The sequence below is a fragment of the Canis aureus genome, chromosome 32 (genome assembly GCF_053574225.1).
Source record: "Canis aureus isolate CA01 chromosome 32, VMU_Caureus_v.1.0, whole genome shotgun sequence".
Lineage (NCBI taxonomy): Eukaryota > Metazoa > Chordata > Mammalia > Carnivora > Canidae > Canis > Canis aureus.
This window is the reverse complement of record NC_135642.1, coordinates 15,923,450-15,948,213: the sequence shown is the minus strand read 5'-3', so window position 1 is coordinate 15,948,213 and position 24,764 is coordinate 15,923,450. Positions and strand designations below refer to the sequence as shown.

General features: G+C 36.3%; 1 protein-coding gene and 1 long non-coding RNA gene across 9 annotated transcripts in view; one reads left to right on the top strand and one right to left on the bottom strand.

Moving 5' to 3' along the window:
- Positions 1-3,774: 3,774 nt before the first annotated feature.
- Positions 3,775-9,719, top strand: LOC144303127 (uncharacterized). Its single transcript, XR_013370124.1, has 3 exons — positions 3,775-4,407; positions 4,481-4,623; positions 9,459-9,719. It is a non-coding gene; the product is annotated as an uncharacterized LOC144303127 (long non-coding RNA).
- CTDSPL2 (CTD small phosphatase like 2) overlaps positions 8,400-24,764 on the bottom strand; it is an 88,816-nt gene continuing 72,451 nt past the window's right edge. For all 8 annotated transcript variants that reach the window (XM_077880917.1, XM_077880911.1, XM_077880912.1 and 5 more), the window contains 5 exons: positions 19,267-19,329; positions 19,083-19,162; positions 15,958-16,084; positions 13,959-14,054; positions 8,400-13,315 (listed from right to left, as the gene is read on the bottom strand). In XM_077880917.1, coding sequence (XP_077737043.1) covers positions 13,250-13,315; positions 13,959-14,054; positions 15,958-16,084; positions 19,083-19,162; positions 19,267-19,329 — 432 coding nt within the window. In that variant the 3' untranslated portion in view covers positions 8,400-13,249. The remainder of the gene's footprint in view (positions 13,316-13,958; positions 14,055-15,957; positions 16,085-19,082; positions 19,163-19,266; positions 19,330-24,764) is intronic.

Here is a 24,764-nt window from a genome sequence, read left to right as displayed (position 1 = left end):
AGTTTATTTATTTTTTTAATTTTTATTTATTTATTTATGATAGTCACAGAGAGAGAGAGAGGCAGAGACACAGGCAAAGGGAGAAGCAGGCTCCATGCACCGGGAGCCCGACATGGGATTCGATCCCGGGTCTCCGGGATCACGCCCTGGGCCAAAGGCAGGCGCCAAACCGCTGGCCACCGAGGGATCCCAAGCTTATTTATTTATTTAAGCAATCTCGACACCTGATGTGGGGCTCAACACTCAGGACCTCAAAACTAGGAGTCGCAGGCTCTTCCCACTGAACCACCCGGTACCCCTACAAAAAACACCTTTTATAAACATGGTCTTTTAAGAGATTTTCTACAGCCCAGTTACTCATAGTTTATTCTTGATCTATAGCAGTACTTGGGAAACATTCAAAATGCGGAATCTCAGGCCCCATCCCAGACCTACTGAATCAGAATCTGCCCTTATACAAGATCTCCAGATGACTCTGCAGGTTAAAGTGTGAGAGGCAAGGATATACAGTCCTCCATTTATAAAGGTAGATTAAAAGTAGGCAAGCAGAGGCAGAGAAAGACTGGAATGCAAGATCCCTAGGGCACAATCTATCTTTTATTCACATTTGTATCTCCAGCATTTGGCACAGTATCTGATACTATAAAGCAACTATTCAATGAATTAATTAAAAGAGAACACAAGCCCAAAATAAGGCAATGGTAACAGAGGAAAGACTTAATCAGCAATATTTAAGGCTCAAAACAATTGTATTGATTGTGATGGTTAATTTTATGTGTCAACTTGGCTCAGCCATCATAACCAGTTTTTAGTCAAACACTAGTTGCTGTGAATATACTTGTGTGTGATTAACATTTAAATCAGTAAAGTTCCAGTAAAGCAGATTTTCCAAAATATGGATGGGTCTTACTCAATCAGGTGAAGGCCTTTAAAAAACACACTGAGAAAAAAGGAATTCTGCCTTTGGACTTTGGACTCTGCAGTAGCAGCTCTTGCCTGGGTCTCCAGCCTGCTGGCCTGCTCTGCAGATTTCAGAATTGCCAGTTTCTACAATCTGTGAATCAGTTCCTTAAAATCTCTCTCTCTCCCCCACCTCCCTCTCTCCACACACATACTATTGGTTCTGTTTCTCTGGGTAACCCCAACTAATACAGTGACTGATTGGAGTGGGGGAGTGGAGAACGGCAGAGGTAGAGGATAATACTTTTGAAGACTGAATAAATTGTGGTGACAGCACCATGAGTGTTAGTCTCTAGGTGCTGAAATAAGAAACCGGAGAGCTGTCCTTGCTTCCTCTCACATCCTAAATTAAGTCACCAATTCTGTAATTCACTTCCACTATTAATCTTGAATCCATTTACCCCTGCATCTCTTGCTGCTACCTTTGTCCAAGCTTTCTCTAGGCTCTTCCTATTCATTCATTCATTCATTCATTCATTCATTCGAGACACAGAGAGAAAGGCAGAGACACAGGCAGAGGGAGAAGCAGGCTCCCTTCGGGGAGCCCAATGTGGGACTCAATCCCAGGTCTCCAGGATCACGCCCTGAGCCGGAGGCAGATGCTCAATTGCTGAGCCATCCAGGCGTCCCTCTCCAGGCCCTTCTATGATGACCTCCCAATTGTTTTTGCTTTCCCCCTCACTTTCCCCTCCACAATCCATTCACTACACACCAGGCAGTTTGCTGATTTAAAAATGTAAATCAGGGATCCCTGGGTGGCTCAGCGGTTTGGCGCCTGCCTTTGGCCCAGGGCGCGATCCTGGAGACCCGGGATCGAAGCCCACGTCGGGCTCCCGGTGCATGGAGCCTGCTTCTCCCTCTGCCTATGTCTCTGCCTCTCTCCTTCTCTCTCTGACTATCATAAATAAATAAAAATTTAAAAATAAAAATAAATAAAAATAAAAATGTAAATCGGGGGATCCCTAGGTAGCTCAGCAGTTTAGTACCTGCCTTCGGCCCAGGGCGTGATCCTGGGGTCCCGGAATCGAGTCCCGCATCGGGCTCCCTGCAAGGAGCCTGCTTCTCCCTCTGCCTGTGTCTCTCTGCCTCTCTCTGTGTGTCTCTCATGAATAAATAAATAAAATGTTTTTTAAAAATAAAAATGTAAATCAGAGACGCCTGGGTGGCTCAGTGGTTGACTGTCTGCCTTTGGCTCAGGGTGTGATCCTGGAATTCCAGGATTGAGTCCCACATTGGGTTCCCTGCAAGGAGCCTGCTTCTCCCTCTGCCTATGTTTCTGCCTCTCTCTGTGTCTCTCATGAATAAATAAAATCTAAAAAAAATAAAATAAAAATGTAAATCAGATCGTGACACCCCTTTCTTCCAGTTCCATTTAGTGGCTTGTTCTTTTTATTATTTATTTATTTATTTATTTACTTATTTATTTATTTATTTAAAAAGATTTTTATGTATTTATTCATGAGAGACAGAAAGAGAGAGAAGCAGAGACAAGCAGGAGAAACAGGCTCCATGCAGGGAGCCTGACATGGGACTCGATCCCAGGTCTCCAGGATCAGGCCCTGGGCCGAAGGCAGCGCTAAACCACTGAGCCACCCAGGCCGCCCTGCTTGTTATTTTTAAATTCCAACTCCTGGGACTCCTGGGTGGCTCTGCAGGTTAGCTCCTGCCTTCAACCCAGGGTGTGATCCTAGAGTCCGGGGATCGAGTCCTGCATTGGGCTCCCTGCATGGAGCCTGCTTCTCTCTCTCTGCTTAGGTCTCTGCCTCCCACTCTCTCTCTCTCTCTCTCATGAATAAATAATAAAATTAAAAAAAAAAAAGAATCCCAACTCCTTGCTGTGGCATACAAGGTCCTGCATGGTCTGACCCTACCTCCCATTAATCCCCTATGTCATTTTTCCTCAGTAACTTCATTGCTACTAGCCCTCTAAGGCCACTAAGCCTTTTCCTATTTTTGGACTTAGTACTTACTGTTCTGCCTAAGTGTTCTTTCCACACCTCTTGGCTTGGTTGGTTTTTCTTCTTTCAAATCAAATGTTACCTTTGCAGAAAGTTCTACCCTGATCTCCCTCCTGCTAGAGGCCTCCCCCACTTACTCTATCTTATCGCTCTTGTTTTTATCACAACATTTATCATAATATCTAATGACCTTGTTTACATATTTAATGTTTGTTTGGAGTACAGGGACTTTGTCCATGTTATTACTGTATTCCCGGTCCCTGGCACATAGTAAATGGTCAACAAATGCTTTTGAAAATGACTGAATGGTGCCTCTCATCATAATAAGGAATAAGGATAAATTAACTTTTGGCCACAAAGACCTTGATATTCTTGCGGGACATATGAATAGAAATGTCTAGTACATATTTGGAACCAGAGAGGTCTGGACTATAGATAGAGGATTAGGAGTCATCTGATGGTGGTAGATGGAATCATGTGAAACTAGAGGCTATCTGATGATAAGATAGAATGAGAAGACTCTTTGAAGGACATCAACTTTTAAGGAGCAGCCAGAGAAAAGAGGTGTAGAAAGGATAGTAGGTTAGAAAAAATATATATCCTTCCAGTTCTACCAGTTTTTTTGTTGTTTTGTTTTTAAAATATTTAATTTTAAAATACTGTGGAATATATTTGAAAATTCATTTTTGGAAGTCAAGAGACCTAGGAAGTCATTCAAATAATCAAATTATATTGAACTAAGCACTGGACACTTCTGGTGAAGAGTGGAGAAAGCTCACAATGATTCCTCCTTTAATTCCACTGGAAATTGTTGTATTATGCAAGAGCAGGTGGGCTCCCAAAAGCTGTGTTTGCTTTCTTACCATAGTTGATTTGGGAAAGTCAAAAGCAAATTAAATGTGAAGCTAATGACGCTTTAGCTCCAGGGCCCTTCATTGCATGGACCCCTTCCACTCTTTAAGATAGCCCTCCAAATTGTATATGCTTCAAAATATGTAAAATTAAGAACTGCCCCTGGGTGGGATGTAAGTAACCTAATGGACCTGTCAGTTCTCTTTGTGGGTAGTCTCCAGAGATGGCCCTTGAATGAAGAATATTCAAGCTGTTATGCAGGCTCCCTTTGAGTCTAGGCTAGCCCTATAATTCATTTTTAACCAGAATAGGGCAGAAGTGATGGGGAAATGCTAGGCCATAACAATCCTTGTAGCTTCCACCTGTGCCTTTTGGAATGTTCATTCTGGTGGAAGCCAACAGCCACTTAAGGAGTCTTACTACTCTAAGGCCACCATATGGAGCTAAGCTAACCATATGAAGAGGCTGCCTAGGGAAGGAGCCAGACATGAGAGTGAAGAAGCCATCTTGGACATCCAGCTTAGTTGAACCTTCAGATGATTCTAAATATTTGAATGCAAGTGCAGAAGACTGAAAGTAAGACTTGCCTAACTGAGCCACACCAACTCCTAGATGTGTGTCTTGCTTTCCGTCTTCTGTAAGTTATCTTAGGCCTCTTAATTTTTGAGGTGAATTGTAAATAGTGATAACAGAAAGATTCTCTTTCCCAGGGCTTTAGAAGTTGGTGTCTGATGATAGCACCCTGAAGGGAAGACCACAAACTCCTGGTGAAGTGGTGATTTTCCAGTCCACTTTACTTTCTTCTACCTACCCTTGAGGTCCAGTTGTCCAGCTCGTCTTTAAATGTCATGAGGTACTCCAGCATCTTTCCAGTGTATTTCATTCTTGGCCTTAGCAAAAAATTTAACAAATACATCCTAGTAGATAATAAATCTTTAGAGGCTAAGCTCTGCTCTATTTAAGTCTGTGTTTGGCACATAGGAGGCACTTAGTAACTGTTGAATGACTGCATGAATAAATTTCTATACAGAACTGGGTTTTCTTTACCAATAAAAACCTACCCATCAGGTCATTCTTTTTCCTCATGAAAGGTGCTCTAAAAATTAATTTGGGTCCTAAAGACACTTTATTACTAGTAAACCCATAGCAATATAGTAGTAACCTGAACTAGGAAATAGTAAATAAGTGGTTAAGAAGGGGCCATATGCAATCAACAACCTCAAGATGGACTCTCAGGAAAGCAAGACTATTTCTGCAATAATGGTTATAATTTGTCATCTATCATTAGTAATGTAGTCATCTATATTAACTTGCCTGAAGATGTTCTAAGACAATGTATCTTAAAATGAACAAAAAAGGGTTAACAGAAAGAAGGTGAAGCATAGGGAAGGTAAGACCAAAGAATAAGATTTGAGTCTAAAAAGGGTAAACTAACCTACAGCCTTTTGGCAGATACCTAGTAGAGAAGTGAAGTGTCCTGTTGAATTAATATTAGCCATTATGATTTATTTTCAGTAGCCTCTCTCTCTTGCTCCACCCTTACCAAGCAGACATCTGATTTTAATTTAGTTTCATAGGGAGAAATCTTGCTGCCAATAAGTGAAGGAAATTGAAATCTCGCTTAAAAACTAGTGTGTTGTGAGTTTAGTTGGTATGAACCCAATTCCCCTGAATCTCATCAACTCTGGGTTGAATTGAATCAATCAGTTTTCTGTACATATAAAAAGTTTGGACTTTGAAGTGTGAGCTCATTCAGTTATTCAGCAAATAATTATTGAGTGCCTACCCAGTACCAAGTACTGTCCCAGGTTCTGAGGATATTAACTTCAAGGTATTAATCTACATGCAACTGAAAATGGGTTTTGGGGGTTGGGGATGCTATGGAAAAATACATGGACTGTATGTATGCAGCACTGATAAACTTTTGAAGCAGAAATTGGGAATTTACTCACAGTGTTATGCATATGTTTTCTGAAATGAGGAAGCAGGGAAACAATTGTCTAGAATTATGTGCTAGAAAATTCAGTCCTTAAAATGAATCTATGGTTCGCTTTAGTCTCTAGGGGAACCCTATAATCACATAATAGTATTCTTATTTTATAGATGATCAGAATAATTGATCAATGTTGGTTGAACAAAGCGGTTGAGCATCTTCTTTTGGAGCAGGGCCTGATCATGGGGTCTTGGAATCTAGTCCCACATCGGGCTCCCCGTGAGGAGCCTGCCTCTCTGTCTCTCATAAATAAATAAAAAAGGGGAAAAAAAGAAAATAGAAATTAAAAAAAAAAAAGAAAGAAAAGAAAAAGATTTCATTTATTAATTTGAGAGAGAGCACACACAGGGGGGAGGGGAAAAGCAGACTCTCCACTGAGCAGGGAGCCTGATAAGGTACTTTATCCTAGGACCCTGGGATCATGACCTGAGTTGAAGGCAGACGCGTAACCAACTGAGGCACCCAGGTGACCCTCTATGTAACTCTTAACTGGCCTCCCACCAACCCGTTCTACTCTGTCACCCAAAGTGATCTTTTCAAGACAAATCTGATCATATACTCTCTTGCTTGATTTTACTTCCTCTCCCCACAACCATGCCTGGCTTTACATTCTTTCAATGAATGTTCTACAGATCTCAATGCTTTTTCAGCCAACCTAAGCCTTGCCTCCAGACTTGTGTAACTGGCATTCTCAAAGCCATTCTTCTCCTCCGTGACTCTTTTCCCAAAATTATCAGTCTGCCCTACTGGACTATAAGCTTAGGGCAGTGTCAGGTTTGCTTTCTCCTGTCACTCGTAGAGCCTGAAATAGTGTCTAAGACATACTAAGGCAGTTTTTTTTTTTTTTTTTAAGATTTCATTTATTTATTCATGAGAGACACACATAGAGAGAGGCAGAGACACAGGCAGAGGGAGAAGCAGGCTCCATGCAGGGAGCCCAATGTGGGACTCCCAGGACCCTGGGACTACCCAGGGTCCTGAGCCGAAGGCAGATGCCCAACCTCTAATCACCCAGGCATCCCAAAGCAGTGTTTTAAAATGCCTTTTGCCGGGGATTCCTGGGTGGCTCAGTGGTTTAGCGTCTGCCTTTTGCTCAGGGCGCGATCCAGTCCCAGTCAGTCCCACATTAGGCTCCCGGCATGGGCCTGCTTCTCCCTCTTCCTGTGTCTCTACCTCTCTATGTCTATCATAAATAATTAAAAAAACAACAACAAAAAAAAAAAACCTTTTGCCTTCACTAGGAAGGCTACTTATAGTTACTTTCAACAAATATTGCCATATATTGAATCTAACTTTAAGGCTCATTATGTCTAGGTACTAAAAGCTGTCTAGTTCATTTGGTTCATCCAAGATGGCAAATCATTTATATCAGCCTGCTATCCCAACTACTTACCAGATCTGCCAAGCCATTCAGTAATGTTTCCTCATCACCCACTTTTTCCTTAACACTCAGCGTATTTTCATCTAACATGTTAATATAGGTGACCTATTATTACTTCCTGTCATTTGAATGTACCCTATTGCCCATGTTTTCCCTTAAAAAAACAAGGACATGTAGTATTACAATACCTTGATTTTCCACTGCCCCTTCCAGCTTCAGACATCTCCCCACCATGCATATGTACATCCTGCATATCCTCAAGAGAACTAGCTGGTTTAACATTTCCATTGTGGTAGTTATTTGTTTATTCCCTTACGGTTTATAAAGTCTTGATGTTTCATCTTTGTAATTCTGAAAGAGACGTTGGTGCACCCTTTGCACAGAGAACAAATCGAGGCTCGGAAAACTGTCTATTAAGTTAATGGATGACCCTTTTATTAACCAAACTCCCAAGTCAACTATTCACCTGAAGTCCTGTCATTTCATATTTAAAGGCAGCAGAGGTACTCCAGTGACTCTGAAATGTGTATGTATGTGTTAAATTTTATTGGAGCTTAGGGAAAATAGTTACCAAATATCCCATCACAGCCAGGGGCTGGGGGAAATGAAGAGATGCTGGTAAAGGAGAGACATCCAGTTGGATGAGGATCTAATGTTCTGGGGACCTAATGTACAGTATAGTGACTAACAGTACAGTAAATGTATTCTTGAAAGTTACTATCAGAGTAGACCTTAAATGTTCTCATCTCACCCTAACAAGAATGGTGAAGGATGTGTTAACTTTATTGTGGTGAACATTCCACAATATATGTATCAAGTCATCATACTGTACACCTTAAACTTATACAATGTCAATTTTACTCAATAAAGATGGAGAAAAAGTCTCACCACAGAGATTGTGGCGGAACCAGAGTGCTGTTCTGTAGTTATGTTGGTTCATGTTATTTTGCCCATTATATCAAGTATAAATTCCTCATCTTTGGCTCACCGTAATCTGGTTCTTTGCTATCATATCTCCTTTTCAGAACTTGCCTCTTTATTCAGATTTTATTCCACTTCCTCACATGCTAGTTCCAGAGATTGTGATTTCTCTTGTCTGTAACCTACTCTGTGTTCCTTACATGTATGTCCTGAAGATATCAAAGGGGAGAGTAATGTGAAAAAAATCATGTAACTGTTAACAAAAAAAGCATTATACAAATATAAGCTGTTAGATACTCTTTGTAATGGCTGATAAAATATCATCAAAGAAAAGTGCTTCCATAAAAGTTTTATTTATCCCCACAACAACCCTGTGAGGTAGGGTGATCAGGGCATTTGAAGATGAGAAAACTAAGTCTACATTACTTGTTCACGGCTATACTGCATAGTAAATATGTAGAAATTAAACTGAGATTTTTAAATATCCATGACTTTTATATTGATTCACATGGAAAAAGGCAGAGAGAATATTAACTCCCCCCTACCTTAATGCCAAAAGGACACTGCCTTGAAAAATCCCATTTCAAAAGATGAAAGTAGTATTTCATTGCTTATTTCTACAAAGATTTATAAAATAAAAAAATAGTGAAATATTTTACAGTTAATATATATAATGGTCTCATTCAGGGATGTCCTTCAGCTGTATATATGATCAACTATTCCAAGTGCTAGAAATGCAAACTCTTAAAAAGTATGAGACAAGAATGATAATGAGCAGTAGCCTCAATCTTCTTTATTATTCCTCCATGTATCTTGAATAAGTTCTGTGAAATCTGGTCCCAGTTAAAAAACAAAAAACCAAAAACCAAAACCCCACAAACCTACCACAGAGAGATGCCTGGTATTAGTTGCCTACTCTCAAACCACTGTCACATTATTTAAAACAGTGATTTCCCAAAGCTGGCTATTAGAATCACTTGGAGAGCTTTTAAAAAAACACAGAACTCTGAGGCCCCACTCTAGGTCCATTGAGACAATTCTGCAGGGGCTAGGCCTCAGGAATCTATTTTTTAAGGTCTTCAGAGTAACTCTAACAGTCAGGTTTGGGAAGCCTGATGTATTTAAAAATACTAACTAATATAAAAACCAAAAAGTAACTAAGTATAAACTTGCTGCTCTCATCCCCTTTTAAAAAATTTCTCAAAACACATTATATCTCTGAACTCTTGCCTCTGGGCAAGTAATTTCAATTCAAGATACAGAGAAACATTTTATAAAAATGTATCCTAGTGAGTGAGAGTTGGATTCCAATAATAATTTAAGTGGCATTTAAATATAAGATACTGAGTTTTGTGGTTCTTAATCTGAAATTTTTAAATGTGTTTTTATACAGGTTCCTAGCAGGCTTTTCACCTTGGGAAGATATGAAAAGTAATGACATAATCAAGCATATCAGCACTGAAAAAATACTATACTCAAATATAGCTCATGAGAGGAATAAGAAAGTGAATGAATGACAACCTAAGGCCTTTTGGCCCATACATTTTTGTTCCCAGTCCACTCTTCCCCTATAAGGGGAAATAAAATAAACATTCTTTCCTAGTTGCTTGGCATAGTTATTCAGTGGGTAACTATAACTAAGTTAATTTAGATACACAAGATTAAAAGAGATAACAAATAAATACCTAGGAAGACAAAGAGAAGTCAGTTCAGAAAACCTTAACTAGCTAATGATGTGGTATATAACACCATTATGTTAGTACAATTAAATGAAGGCTTCAGTGTCCTTTACATTTCAGCTTTATGTGATTGACACAAGAAGTGGAAGAGATCTGGTCCTTATGAAGAATTCTGTGCTCGTTGTAAAGATTTGTAGGAATAATGAAATGCTTTCTTCTTTGATGAGATGAAGTCTCTGTTTTCAGGCAAGTTGACTGAACAAAACAAAACAAACTTCTTTAGAAGGTTGAATGAAAGTAATATCTAGCTGAAGAAGTCATTGGCCAAAGGTAACTTTTTTAAAACCATTCTATGTTTAACACTAAAAACAAAAACAAAAACAAAAAAAACCAACAACAACCAAACAAACCAGAAAAACCAGAGAAATATAAAAAAACAATGTACACATCCATTTTCACTGACAGGTACAAGAAAATAGCCATTTATAGAAGTTACAATGCTTTCAACAACCCCCCTCCCAATTTTGGGAAACAAGATAAAGCCATTGGGTAAATAAATATACATACTAGCTAATATAAAACAATTATGGTTTCAAATTGTTATCAACTCTTTTAAGACTCAAAGAGAAATATGATGATATAAATCTGATTAGGGCTACATATATTACACAGAATTTAAAAACACAACTGATTTAAACATCCTAACAACAATACAAATATTTAAAAGAATGTCTTAAAAGCCAGACATTTATCACTGGAAATACCACAATTATAATATGTACTTCAGATATGTAATGTGTATATAGGTCACTTTTGCTGTGTCTTATCATGTATCCATCTCTCCTGCATCTCCTACAGTCAGTTTTTAAAGAGTTCATGTTTCCTGTGTGAATTGAAGGGGTTGGGCACATCTCAATTCACAAAATATACACCTCCACTTAACTAAATGGAAGTGTTTAAGATAACATTTACCAAGAGTCAAAGAAAAGGGATAATGAGAAGGTAAAACATACTAAAGTGGAAGGAAACTGGATAATTCTCTTAGCAAATTTAAAATGACCCAAATCAAGTAATGAAGAAAACTAAATTGTTCTCAAGAAATTTTCTCAGTCCATATGAAATTTGTCTTTATTTCTTGTTATGCTAGATTCCTTGGTGGCTGACTTAAAGAACTCTCCTAGCATAGGACTGAAAACAGCTTTACCATTAATAAAAGATGATTAAAAGTTGGTGTTTATTTAAAGTGCCCAAGGCACAACACTACAGGTGCTTACATTTCCCTTTGAGTTATGGGAAAGCCCTTTGAGACTGTGTTTACTTAATCAGAAAAGCTTTCAGCAATTATAATGCATGCTGAAAGCTTAGATCTTGTATAGGTTTTGGATTTTACGGTTTGAGCAAAAAAGGGAGCAAGGAGAAATGTAACTAGGTTCACAATTTTGAGCAAGAGCGTATGTAAAGGTAACGTATGTACATTTTATTTCAAGAAAGACAGGAGACAAACAGCATAAAGATGCCCAGATGCCCTAAAGATAAATACATTTCAAAGATTCTCATTAAAATGAATCTGGAGAATTTTTTCCTGCAAGCAAAATACCTTTCTTTAAATTAAAACAAAAACAACCAAAACAAATAATAATAATAAAAAAAACCAGTATTCTGAATTGCAATTGCTTTTGCTTTTTTTTTTTTTTTTGCAGAAAATCTGCCATGATTATTTTTTTAATGAATAAGGATTTTCCACAAAACAGGCTTGCTCTACATGCTAGATTTTTTTAAACAGTTCAGTGACACAATATGCTAACTACATACACAACAGATAATATAGTAAGAAAACACTCAACCTGATGAAAAGTTAAAATCTTCATTAATACACTGAAAATTGACATAACTCATGCCTTTAAAATCAAAAATACAAAAATTAAATGTTTTCCTAAAAAGATTTCCTTATTTTAAGGATTCATTTGAAAATGAAGCTGCATGTAATTTGTACAATAAGTTGTACAAGTAAACAGGTAATATACATAAAAAATTAAGTGACATACTCCTCAATTATCAGTTGTCCACCTTTAATTTCCAATACTGTACTTTCTTAACAAGCATACAAAATATCAAACTTCTCTTTAGAAAAAGTGCCGTTCTTTGACATCCTTTACACAAAAACAGTCTGAGCCTGTGGCATGTTAATGCAGTCGAGAGGCAAAGCATACTAACTTTTACAAATTCTACCTTCCATAAAAAGCCTCCCGAAAAGGAGATTACACGCCACTATAAAAATATCAACCTCTTGTGGTAGCTGCATTAGAGAACCAAGGCTTGAAGACTATTTTCATATAGCATAGAAAACCACTATGAGAGCATATTAACTGCATTGGTGGCTTGGGAGTTTACTGTGCCACAGGATTATGCATAGCTACTGTAAGGTACCAAGACTGTTACACAGAGTTTTAAATTGATTGTAACCAAGAGCATAACAGAGGTACTACCAGCCCATGCAAAATAACTAAAAATACTGAGTCACTGTGCTGAATACTTCATTCCTGGAGAAAACCAAAGGCAGCAGTAACCAAATCAAGCCCAACAGGTGACCAAACTCATTCTCCTCAAAGATTGGTGAGCACAGTGAAGTCTGAGGTATACCTTTATCCATTAAATCTGTGTGCCATTGCAAGATATTACCATTTGGGAACACATGCCATCACAATGGTTTAAATCTTTTGAATATTAGTCATTCATATATTCTTATCTACCCAGTCCTTTGATTTTTTTTTTTTAAAGATTTCACCTACAGTAGAATATTACAGAAACAAAATATAAATGCATGTCTTTCTAAATGAAACTTACATGGACTAAAAGTAGAGAATATTTTTAAACAAATATACAATATGCAGGCAGACAAAGCAGGAAAACGGCCATTCAAATGTATAATAAAAAACTAAAAATCAACTATTTCCAGAAAACTATGAAGCGCCTCAACTAAAAGGAATGCATAATGAAAATCTAATCTAATACAGGTCAAAAATGTAAAAAGGTTATAAACCTTAACAGGAAAAAATAAAACAACTTTTACTGGCCATTCCTGTTGAAATGAGAATCTTAAAGTAACAGAAAAGTGGCTACAAACCCACTTAGAGCACCAAACAGAGAGAAAATAAAAGTCCATTTTCATCTCTGTTATTATCATAAAATCCTGTGTGACTACAGGTCAAACTGCTGGTGGCAGAAACAGAATTCTTTATAAACTGCAGATGTCCTGTACATAAAAAAATTTCACTGGAGTTGCACTAGTTCTAAAGACTCTTCTGTTTTAGCCTACCTACTGTATGTATTCAATCTGAGATAAAGTCTCTTTCTGTAACCCTTGATTATTATTGGGCACCAAAGATAAGAAAAGCAAGACGGGGTACAAAAATGCAAAATTTCAACAGTAATGGCAATGTTTTTGTCTTAGTCCAAAAGGGTCCTGCATTCTCTCCCCCTTCAGTGATTTGACAAGTCTTTGTACTTAATCTGGGGGCAGCAAATCATGCAAGCGAAATCTGTCTCTGATGTGAGGTCGAACATCTTCATTCTGTGTGGAGAAAAAGACATTTTAAAAACCATGTAATTTCAAAAATATGATCCTCGTAGCATTGTGAACATTCCTTTGCAGAGAAAATATACCACTATTTATTTTTACAACATACGTTAATATTGTTTGCCAAATATAAAGATACTATATGGAAGGTGATAACTTAGAATTCAATTTAGATTAAAGAAACCTGTCATTCAAGTTTTAATTCTGTAAAAAACAATTATGCAACTAAGAGGCAAAACCAAAAGACAGGTAAAAGTGTTAAGCCACTGAACTCTACTTCATATATTAGGAAAAAAATCACCCCAGAATAAAGTTTCAGTAGCATAAGCATAAATTCTAGACCTGAACTATGAAAGGAAAGTGAAATCAGTTTAATACTACTAGTTATTGATGTGTAAGAAGCCCAGTCAAATAAAAATATTCAATCTACAGTATTTTTAAATACCAATAAGCATGATTTTGATGTAATTTACAAGGTTAGAAAAATACTTATAATCCTTTTCAACTTTTGCCCTAATTTCACAGCATGTTCACTTAAAATGTCAGTGCATACAAAATAAAGCAATTAGAAAGGTTTATTTCAATAGAGTTGAGGCAATAAAAGCAAAACAGAAAAAGAAAATTAAGATATACTTACCAGTTCTACAAGCTTCTCCAGAAATGGAATCAATTTTAGGAGTTCATTGTCATTTTTATCCATAAACCAGCTTTCTATAGGGATTCCATTAGATAGCTAAAACAATAAATAAGTAATTAAATCCTATTTACATTTTGCCTACTTTGTAAAAGCTTAAAAGAGAAATAACAGATACTTAAGAGACACTGATCTATATAAATTCCTCTGAAAAGGAATGCCATCAAAGTTTATGCTTGTCATATTCCAACAACTCAACGGGGCAAGAGACAGATGTTAAGGAATACATCAAAGCCTAATTGGTTTTTTAGCATAATGTGTCTTCTTAGTATATATGAAACTAAACAAGAAAGATTCACTGAAACAAGTTTTGCATTAATGTAACTACTAATATTACTTGATTGATTAAAGAAATAGCTACTATCAGTAAGTGCAAGGTGCTGTGAATTAAGGCGTACTGCCAATCTAAACAGAACACTACTAGAAAGCCTGTCCTTTTATACAGGGACAGTATCACATTCATTGTTTTATTCCCAACAAATAGTAGGATAACCTGAAACAGCAGGAATGTAACAAACAGATGCAATGGTATTTCACTGAAGAGGAGTCTAGAAACCAGAATGCAAAATATATTTGTTTTATAGTAAATAACCTCTAGGTTGTCTTTAACATTTATGCAGAATACTAAGTTTAAGATGGAAGATAACTGAAATGATTTTATCAAGAAACCAATACGAAATTCTTAAAAACATATTTCAAAATGTGAGCAATGACCTAAATTGAACATAGGTCAATACCATATGCAGTTTTCCCCTTTTACATCTTTTTACTTGTTTTATATACACACTCAATCCAATTTCCACCATCCCTAATCTGCACTGACTTATTGTGAAGGAAATCTCAGACCTATCACATGAACATTATTCATAATGTAAAACATATCTTGCAAGGATGGCTCATTTCTAGTCCAAGTTATATTTCAAAGAAACACTGCCACGGTATAAACATATTGACAAAACAGTCTAAGAAATTATTTCAGAATGTCAAAGCAAACAGACTAAAACATGGGTAAGCTATTTATAATCCTCAAACATGTTTACAAATAATTATTTAACAACTGCTAGGAATGCTATGAATTGATGTGTGTGTGTGTGTATGTGTATATATATATATTAAAGATTTTACTTCTTTATTCATGAGAGACAAAGCAAACAGACTAAAACATGGGTAAGCTATTATAATTTATAATTGTAACTATTTATAATTCTCAAACATGTTTACAAATAATTATTTAACTGCTAGGAATGCTATGAATTGATTGTGTATGTGTGTGTATATATATATATATATATATATATATATAAGATTATATATATATAAAAAATTTTATTTATTTATTCATGAAAGACACAGACAGAGAGAGAAGCAGAGACACAGGCAGAGAGGGAAGCAGGCTCCATGCAGGGAGCCCGATGTGGGACTTGACCCCAGGACTCCAGTATCACTACCTGGGCTGAAGGCAGGTGCTTAACTGCTGAGCCATGTGGGCATCCCAAAGATGTATATTTTATACTCTTCTCTCTCTCTCTTTTTAAGATTTTATTTATTTATTCATGAGAGACACAGAGAGGGAGAGACAAAGGCAGAGGGAGAAGCAGGCTCCATGCAGGGAGCCCGACGTGGGACTCGATCCCGGGTCTCCAGGATCATGCCCCGGGCTAAAGGTGGCACTAAACCGCTGAGCCACCCGAGCTGCCCTTATAGTCCCTTCTTATTCAGACTTATTACTCAGATTTTTTATCTGTGTTGTACTTCATTTAAAAGAAAACTTTCCACAAGGAATACAACAATTTGGCCTTTCTAATTCTAAAAGATAACACTTAACAGGGAAATTTCACCTATGAAAATTCTGTTCACCCATCATATACTGTTTGGCAGCATTTGTTCTCATTATATATATATTTCCCAATCTGAAATTTGTTTAGCAACCCTTTCATCCTACCTGATATGCAAAGGCTTGTGGTGAGTTGTCAATTATTATAGTCTTTGAAAGATCTCTTCCAAGGATATTTAAGTCCTTTATATAGTTTCCTTGTACACAAACACAATGTTCACGAAAAAGCCGATGCCTAAACATAAAAATAAAAACAAATTAACTTAAAAAAAAAAAAAAAACTCTGAAAAGTACAACATATATTGAAACATACAGACATACCATAGGCTTTAGAGTTTAAGCCTTATTATTTTCTCTCACAAAGGAAATTCAAATACCAATGTGAGCCTAAGCTTTGGGCTACAGTTTTACTTTAAAAAATGTTAGCAATTATTGAAACCTTACAACCAAATATTACCATGCCTTTAAGAACTTTGGCTTATCCCAAAATGTTATATTAAATTATAAAGAGGGATTAAAAACTCTGTAAATTGTTTTTGTAATTTATTTACCCAGGAAAGCTCAGTTCAGATGCAGCATCTGGTTGTCAGCGAGGTCCTGCTTTTTAACCAATTTTCCAGATGGTTGACTGAGGCACAAGGAGGTCAAGTGACTTGCCCAAGGTCACACAGTAAGTCAGTGGTTAGCCCCGCATTGGAACCCAGGATCCTCCTGGCTCCCAGTCCTTTGCTCTAACCAGAAGACCACACAGCCTCCCTATCCCTGTACATGCCAGAATAGAAAATATAAGAAGGAATGTTTCTGTGTTGGCATTTTTAAAAAATGTTTTTAGTTTCCCTTATAGTTTTGAGAAAAGATGTGGAGGCCAAAACATTCCATCATTTCAACTTTTCCCAAACCCATCTTTTAATTTAGTGAGTGTGTATATGATCATTTGAAAAAACAAGGATTGAATGAAATGATGAATTCAGATTTATTACAAATGTAAACTGATGTTTTACACCAATGATACTTAACTGAAAAATGTTATATCATTTTTAAAAAGCTATTAAAGGCTTTATAATAATACTTATATACTGTCATATTATATCATCTCATTTAGCACTCAAAATGTTAGTCTGTGAATATTACTAATCATTAATATAGATCACCTTGAAATATTCCCTTTGCATACATTAATAATTTGGTAATCTGGCTTCCTTGTGTCTTAATCCCACTAAACAGTTTTTCAGCAGCTAGGGCCTACTTATACCTGTAGTTTTAATTTGAAATTTCAAGAAAAGGGCATTTTCTACCAACAAAATGTGCCATAGCTCTAAAACAACAAAACAACAAAACTCAACCTTAAAAATATCCGTGCCAGTGGTGATGACAGTTTTCCAACCAGACAAAATGTAGTCAAAATAGTTCTCTTCCTCCCTTTTATAAAGAAGACTTTTAATTAAGTGATCATCTACTTCTGTATGGTTTAAAGACCACCCTACTTTGAAAAGATAAGACCAGACAAAAGAATTTAAGACCTGGTTGGGCCTATAAAAGATTCCATTTTTTTATTTGTATAAACATTTATGTATGCGGAAACTGGAGAGGCAAATGCAGCGTGTACATGCAAGTTACTACTAATGTTTCTTCCCCAATAGCAGCAAACTCACCCAAGACAGGAAACAAATGAATATGTATGTGGATACTAATGATTACTTCAATTAAATTACACTAAAACTCCTCCCAGTTATTCAGGAGAGTGAGGATCTGTAGTAGGTATTTCAGTTTTAGAAAGAAACTACTTTTGCCAGTCATCAGATTTGCATTTGGACTCACGAGATTCAGAGATTATAGAATTTCTGAGTCTACCTTGTCTTCAACATAATTCCCCTTAGCACTAATGAATTCAATATATCATTCAAAAAGTTTCTCCTGTTTTAAATTATTCAAATGCAACTACATAAAACAAATTTAAACTTCAAATGTGTAGATTTTATAAAACTAGTTTAAAAGAGGGGTGTTAATTTGTAACATCATAATTCCATAACTATGACTTGCTCCCTGGTAAAATGAAAGCTCTAAAAGAGAAAGGCATGTATTGCTCACCACTGTTCATGGAACACTGGAGGTGCTAAATAGAAATCTTCAGAATGAATGAAGTCATCAAAACAAAATCATTTGTGTACTTTTTTAAAGTTAGGTAAAATGAGCATGTATTATACTTTCAAGAATAGAATACCATTTTCATTTTTGTGTTTGATGCTTATTTATATGGAAGATTAAAATGGAAAGTGACAAGGACAAATTTTGATCCTTTAGGTTAAAAAAAATCAAAGTTCTATTTACAAGAAAGAAAATCTGCTAAGCAAGACATCAGAAAAAGTCTCAGCATAACTGCAAATACTCAATAACAAAGGTACTATTGTAACAGTAGAAACTAGGATTTTCCACTAAAAAATATGGAAGAAAGTATTCAAGAAAATGAATTCCCAGCTATTAAAGTTTTTTTTATGAGCCTTTTCTGGCATCTCTTATAGCTCTTGGTCAAAAAAATCCAAGATTAACTCTGGCATCTTAAAGGATGCAGCAAGACTGCTGGCAGTCTTAATATCTCACTTCAGTTGACAGAAATAATGGAACTTATTTTCAAACTGTTTTAAAATTACCCAAGGCACTCCCACCTAACCAGGAACACACTGCATCTGCTGGCTCAGGACACACACAAGGAACTGAGTCCAGATCAGGATAACTTGAGTGACTAAACCAACTGCAATTTCCAATTAGATTCATGTAATGTTTTCTTTCCATGGAGGACAAATTTGCTCTTGAAAAAAGCAAAAGAGTTTAATTTATCCTTTCTGTTAAAATTAACCTTTATTTCTCTATGCCATTAAAAAAGGTGACATAACATGCATTATTTCAGAGACAGGAAGTGAAAATATCATGCACACAGTGAAAAATTCCACATACCCCCAATCTCCCCCAAGTCCCAAAAGAAGTGAGGATACAAATAGAATTGTGAGTGAATAAATACATTTGATCCTTGTATCCTTTAAAGAACGTCTGTCTGAAGTTAAATCATTAGGAACTCTTAAAGAGTTTGGGGGCTTAAAAAAATTCATTTCACCATTCAACACAACCAATCTCTATATATGCAGCCAACTGAAAATGGCCATCAAAATTAAATAGAATCATAGTAATTTCATAGATCAGTGTGACAGACATTTCCACTATTTCTTAATTAAATTTACCTGACCAGTTGCTTTTTAGGGTCTAGTATGTTCAGTAACTTGTCTGCATACACCTTCTTAGAAGCAGTAAAAAGAATGATCTACAAATTCAGGGGAAAAGAAGTAATCATTATACATGATCTAAATATGGGTACTATATTGAATAAAATAAAAATACTTATGTAATTAGCTTAAGCATGTTTACCTCATACATCTGAGACATTCGTTCCAGGAATTCCCTGAAGAATGGTCTTAATCTCACATAAACCTAAAGAAATAACAAAGATAGGCTTCACTAAATAAACACATAAAGTAGAAACAACGTATTTATAAGACATGTTGTGTTCTAACTTTGGATATATTATAATTAAGAAGTTCATATTTTAAAGTAATAGAAAAGTACACTAAGTACCACTCAACCAAATAGATTTCATATACAAAAAATCACTTAAAACAATCTTTTGGTAGGGTAATAATCATCATTGGTGATGTCACTTTTATATTTAAATGGCAGCATACAGTATAATTTTAATAAACATTTCAACTAAAAATGGAAGGTTTCCCTTTGAGATTTTGATCCACCAATCAGCTCCATCTTCCAGCCAGGTAGCATCCATCCAATAATTAGGCAGGCTGTGTGTCCACCTCTAGCTGACCTGTCTCAATGACCTTCCTCTAATACTCAGAATTTCTTCTCAACAATCACCTGCTAAGAATACTTTTATTTTATTTTATTTTTTTGAATACTTTTATTTTAAATCTCTATTATTAAGATAATGTTCAAGAAAGAGATGTCTGGATTGGTGGGTTTAAATAACTGGAATTTTTCAGAATTCAATCTTCTTCAACATTTACTGATTCAGACGTGGCATCTAAATTAGCACTACTGGTCTACTTGATATTAAAAATACAATAGTCAAACACACCAGTTATCAAAACCTACTGGCAACATCAGAAAAAACTACAATACCCAAAGAACTGCCTTATAAATATTATTTTCTTATTTCTGTGTTCTTTTTGCCTATATTTAATGTAGTTCTTATAATACACTCCAGAATTCAAAAAGCACAGAATTATAAGCCACAAGCAACAGTTAAAACAGATTTATAAAAGATTTAATTTTTATTTTTTTATTTTATTTTTTAAAAGATTTTATTTATTTATTCATAGACACAGAGAGAGAGAGAGGCAGAGACACAGGGAGAGGGAGAAGCAGGCTCCATGCAGGGAGCCTGATATGGGACTCGATCCCGAGTCTCCAGGATCACACCCAAGGCTGCAGGCGGCGCCAAACCGCTGCGCCACCAGGGCTGCCCTATAAAAGATTTTAAATACTATTCTTTTTATGACAAAATTAAAAAAAAAAAAGAAAAATTTATACTTTACACTCAAAAGTGATGATTAACTTCAAACACCATGAACAACAAATATTTACAGAAGACCTATGTGCCACATTCACTGGATTCAGATTAAAAAAAAAAAAAAAACCCACTAGTGACGACAAATTCAAAACCTACACTTCATGAAAAAAATTTTTAAAAAATATTTTATTTATTTATTCATGAGAAACACAGAGAGAGGCAGAGACAGAGGCAGAGGGAGAAGCAGGCTCCCTGTAGGGAGCCCAATGAGGGACTCGATCCTGGGACTGCAGATCATGCCCTGAGCCAAAGGCAGATGCTCAACTGTTGAGTCAGCCAGGCTGTCATCAACATACATCCACACAAAAATGCCCTCATGATAAAAATCTTGCTCTGGGAATGTTTTAGGGAAAAATAGGGAAATCATGCAAAGGATTCTAGGAAGTAGCAACCATGTACTACCAATCTTTAGTTTCCAAAGTCCTCAGGCATAAGAAAATGCCAAATATACAGCAAATACTTGATTAAAAAAAAAAACAACACAGTTGAGTAAATCAAATAGAACTATCCAAAGTTAAGCAGTATAGACCAGAGAGAGGCAAGCCAGTGTGACTATACAAGGTCAATTACTGAGTTTCCTTAAACACTAACCACTTGTTTCCTTAAATACTAACCACTTGTAGAAGACAAATTTTGAACAATTGTAATAGGTTAATAATATCAATTCTACCCCTACCTCTAGGCTAAAATGATAAAATATACTTGTTTTTAATCCTATTAGGCACTTTATTTTAATCCTGACTAATCAAAAACAAACTAATGCCATATGTTCCTACCTCTAGAGCAAATAAAAATTACCAAATCCTTGGTATTCAATCACTATCATTTAGGATGAGGCACAAGAAATTTAACTATAGCTGCTCTTCTAATTAATTTTAACATTTTTCATCCATCCTTGTGGCCACCTCAAGTAACACAGATTTTTGTTTTAAAGATTTTATTTATTTATTCATAGAGATGCAAAGAGAGAGAGAGAGAGAGTAGCAGAGACACAGGCAGAGGGAGAAGCAGGCTCCATGCAGAGAGCCTGACATGGGACTCGATCCAGGGTCTCCAGGATCACGCCCTGGGCTGCAGGCGGTGCTAAACCACTGCGCCACTGGGACTGCCCGGAAATAACATTTTTTATTAACATTTTTTATTAACTACGGGTCTTTTCAAAAATAGATTGGTGATGATTAAAAAAAAAAACAACACACCCATCAATTTAGTCAACACTTTTTTCCAATGACCTCATCTCAAGGATGATAAACTATGAACCATCAGAGCCTTTTGTTTGTTCCTAAGAAAGTTTATCATTTACATGCATTTAATAACCAAAATACTTTATTTTTGTGTTTGTGTAAATTATTTCATTTGTTCTCAATATCTCTGTTATCACTTGTTCCATATTATAATTAGGCTAAGTAAGGTCTCTAATTGGGATTTGTTTCCTCTGAACCCTAACATACTTCCATTTTATTTATTTATTTATTTTTAATTTTTTTATTTATTTATGATAGTCACAGAGAGAGAGAGGCAGAGACACAGGAAGAGGGAGAAGCAGGCTCCATGCACCGGGAGCCCAACGTGGGATTCGATCCCGGGTCTCCAGGAACGCACCCTGGGCCAAAGGCAGGCGCTAAACCGCTGCGCCACCCAGGGATCCCTATACTTCCATTTTAGAGAAATACTTCTACATAAACAGTATTATCCAAGCATAGCAAGTGGAACACTATACAAAGATGACATTTCCAACCTCTTATACATGACTTCCAAATTAAGTCAAAAGTATAACTTCACTATACATTCTACTACTTTGACTATTCTTAATATAAAAATACATCTTAAAATTTGACATTACTTTCAAAATGTACTTGTTTACAGGGGATGAAAGGTGGCAGTGAAGATGGGGGAGTATATTGCTAGACTGTTTCCTTACCATAAAAACAGAATAATTGTTAGCTATAAAAGTTCTAGCCTCAAAACAGATTCAGCATTTGAACAGGATTAAAATATATACACAGAAACTAAAGTTGTTAGTGAAAAAAAAATATAGAAAGGTACAAGGTAACAACGGGCAAGGGTAGAAGTTCTGCTATGTGCTGCAAAGGCAAAATCTCAGAAAGAAAAATTAAGAGACACAAGGCCAGGAGGGTCTAAATCATTTGGATGGATATATTAAAGCAGAAATATATAAAAGTCAAACACTAAGTACTACCTAGTAGGAAACAGAAAATTGTAAGTAAGATATATATAATACAAAGAGACGACAATCACTTATTGTGTGAGGTCAAAGAAATACAGAAATGTACAAATGCACAGAGGCATGCCATTCCCAAATGCTTCCAAATCTATTCCACAGATGCTCTTAACTACATTTATCTTCTAACTTTCTCATCACAAAGATTCCTGTCCTGGGCTGCCTATTTCCTATTTTCCACATTCTTTCTCTACTTATTTCACTAACCATCCTTCTCCTAACAACTCTTTACAAAGTTTTAATCTTCTACCACTAAACAATACACATTCTGAAAAAAGCCAAAAGTTTAAAAGTAATGCAGAATGCTATAAAGAAACAATTATATAAATATACCATACCCAAAGATATGTCTTAAAAAGGACTACTACCAAAAGATAGGGATTTTTAAAAAAGATTTTATTTATTTACTCATGAAAGAGAGAGAGAGAGAGAGAGAGAGAGAGAGGCAGAGACATAGGCGGAGGGAGAAGCAGGCTCCGTGCAGGGAGCGCGATGTGGGACTTGATCCCAGCACTCGGGATCACGCCCTGAACCGAAGGCAGACGCTCAACCGCTGAGCCACCCAGGCATCCCCAAAGATAGGGATTTATGAATATGTTAAAAATACAAAACTTTTAAAAACAAAACCTACTAGAAGAATACCTGCAAAATCGTGATAATGGAACTAATCTTGTGAACTGATTTTACTAAAATTTAAATTTTATATAGAAATATAATGAATATATATATATAATGGAAAACATTACATTAACAGTACATCAACATTCCTTCATATGAACAATACCTGATAGCATGTACTTTCTTTGCTATTAAGACAATAAGGACATCCTATAACTGGTGTATACACATAGTCCAACCAGGCCATAAATGGTTAACAAAACTAGATTTAAAGAAGTAAAGTCACCAAATAAAAAGCTAGTTAAAAACTGATTATAAATATTTTGTGATAGTCTGTCTAAATTCATGACTAAGTATGTAATGTCAAGCTATATAAACTGAATAATTTCTATTAGTTTACCAAATCTTTTTTTTAAAGATTTTATTTATTTATTCATAGGGATGCAGAGAGAGAGAGAGAGAGAGGCAGAGACACAGGCAGAGGGAGAAGCAGGCTCCATGCAGGGAGCCTGACGTGGGACTCGATCCTAGGACCCCAGGATCATGCTCTGGGCTGCAGGCGGCGCTAAACCCCTGGGCCACGGGTGCTGCCATAGTTTACCAAATCTTATCTAATTTCACAGATAACTTTAACAGCATGACCACAAAAAAGAAAAAACAGAAGAAGAGGAGGAAGATGGGGAGAAAAGGAAGAAGAAAACACCCAAAGCAGCATTACTTTGTGGGGAAGTAAGAAAAAAAAATTTATTACATGTAAATCTTTTAAGGAAAAATGTCTTAAAAAAGATATTATTTATTTTATTTTATTATTATTATTTTTTAAATTTTATGATAGTCACAGAGAGAGAGAGAGAGGCAGAGACATAGGCAGAGGGAGAAGCAGGCTCCATGCACCGGAAGCCCGATGTGGGATTCAATCCCGGGTCTCCAGGATTGCGCCCTGGGCCAAAGGCAGGCGCCGAACCACTGTGCCACCCAGGGATCCCTATTTATTTTATTTGAGAGAGTGAGAGTGCAAGGGCGGGGAAGGGCAGGGGGTGGAGAGAGGTGGAGAGAGAGAGAGAGAGAGAGAGAGAGAGAGAGAGGGAGGGAGAGAGAGAAAATCTCAAGCTGACTCTGCTGAGTGTGGAGTTTGACATCAGACTTGATCCCACGACCCTGGGATCATGACCTGAGCCAAAACCAAGAGTCAGACACCTAACCAGATGCTTAATCCACTAAGCCACCTAAGGTACCCCTAAGGAAAAACATTTCTAAATGGTTTTAAGCACAGATAATATAACCTTAACATATTCAAAAAGAAATATCTTTTAATAGTTTTTCTATTATAACCTTTGAATTTATTGCTATATTGATAAAGGTTTTTAAAATTTTTTTAAGGTTTTAATTTTTAATTAAAAAAAAAAAATCTCTAGGCCAAAC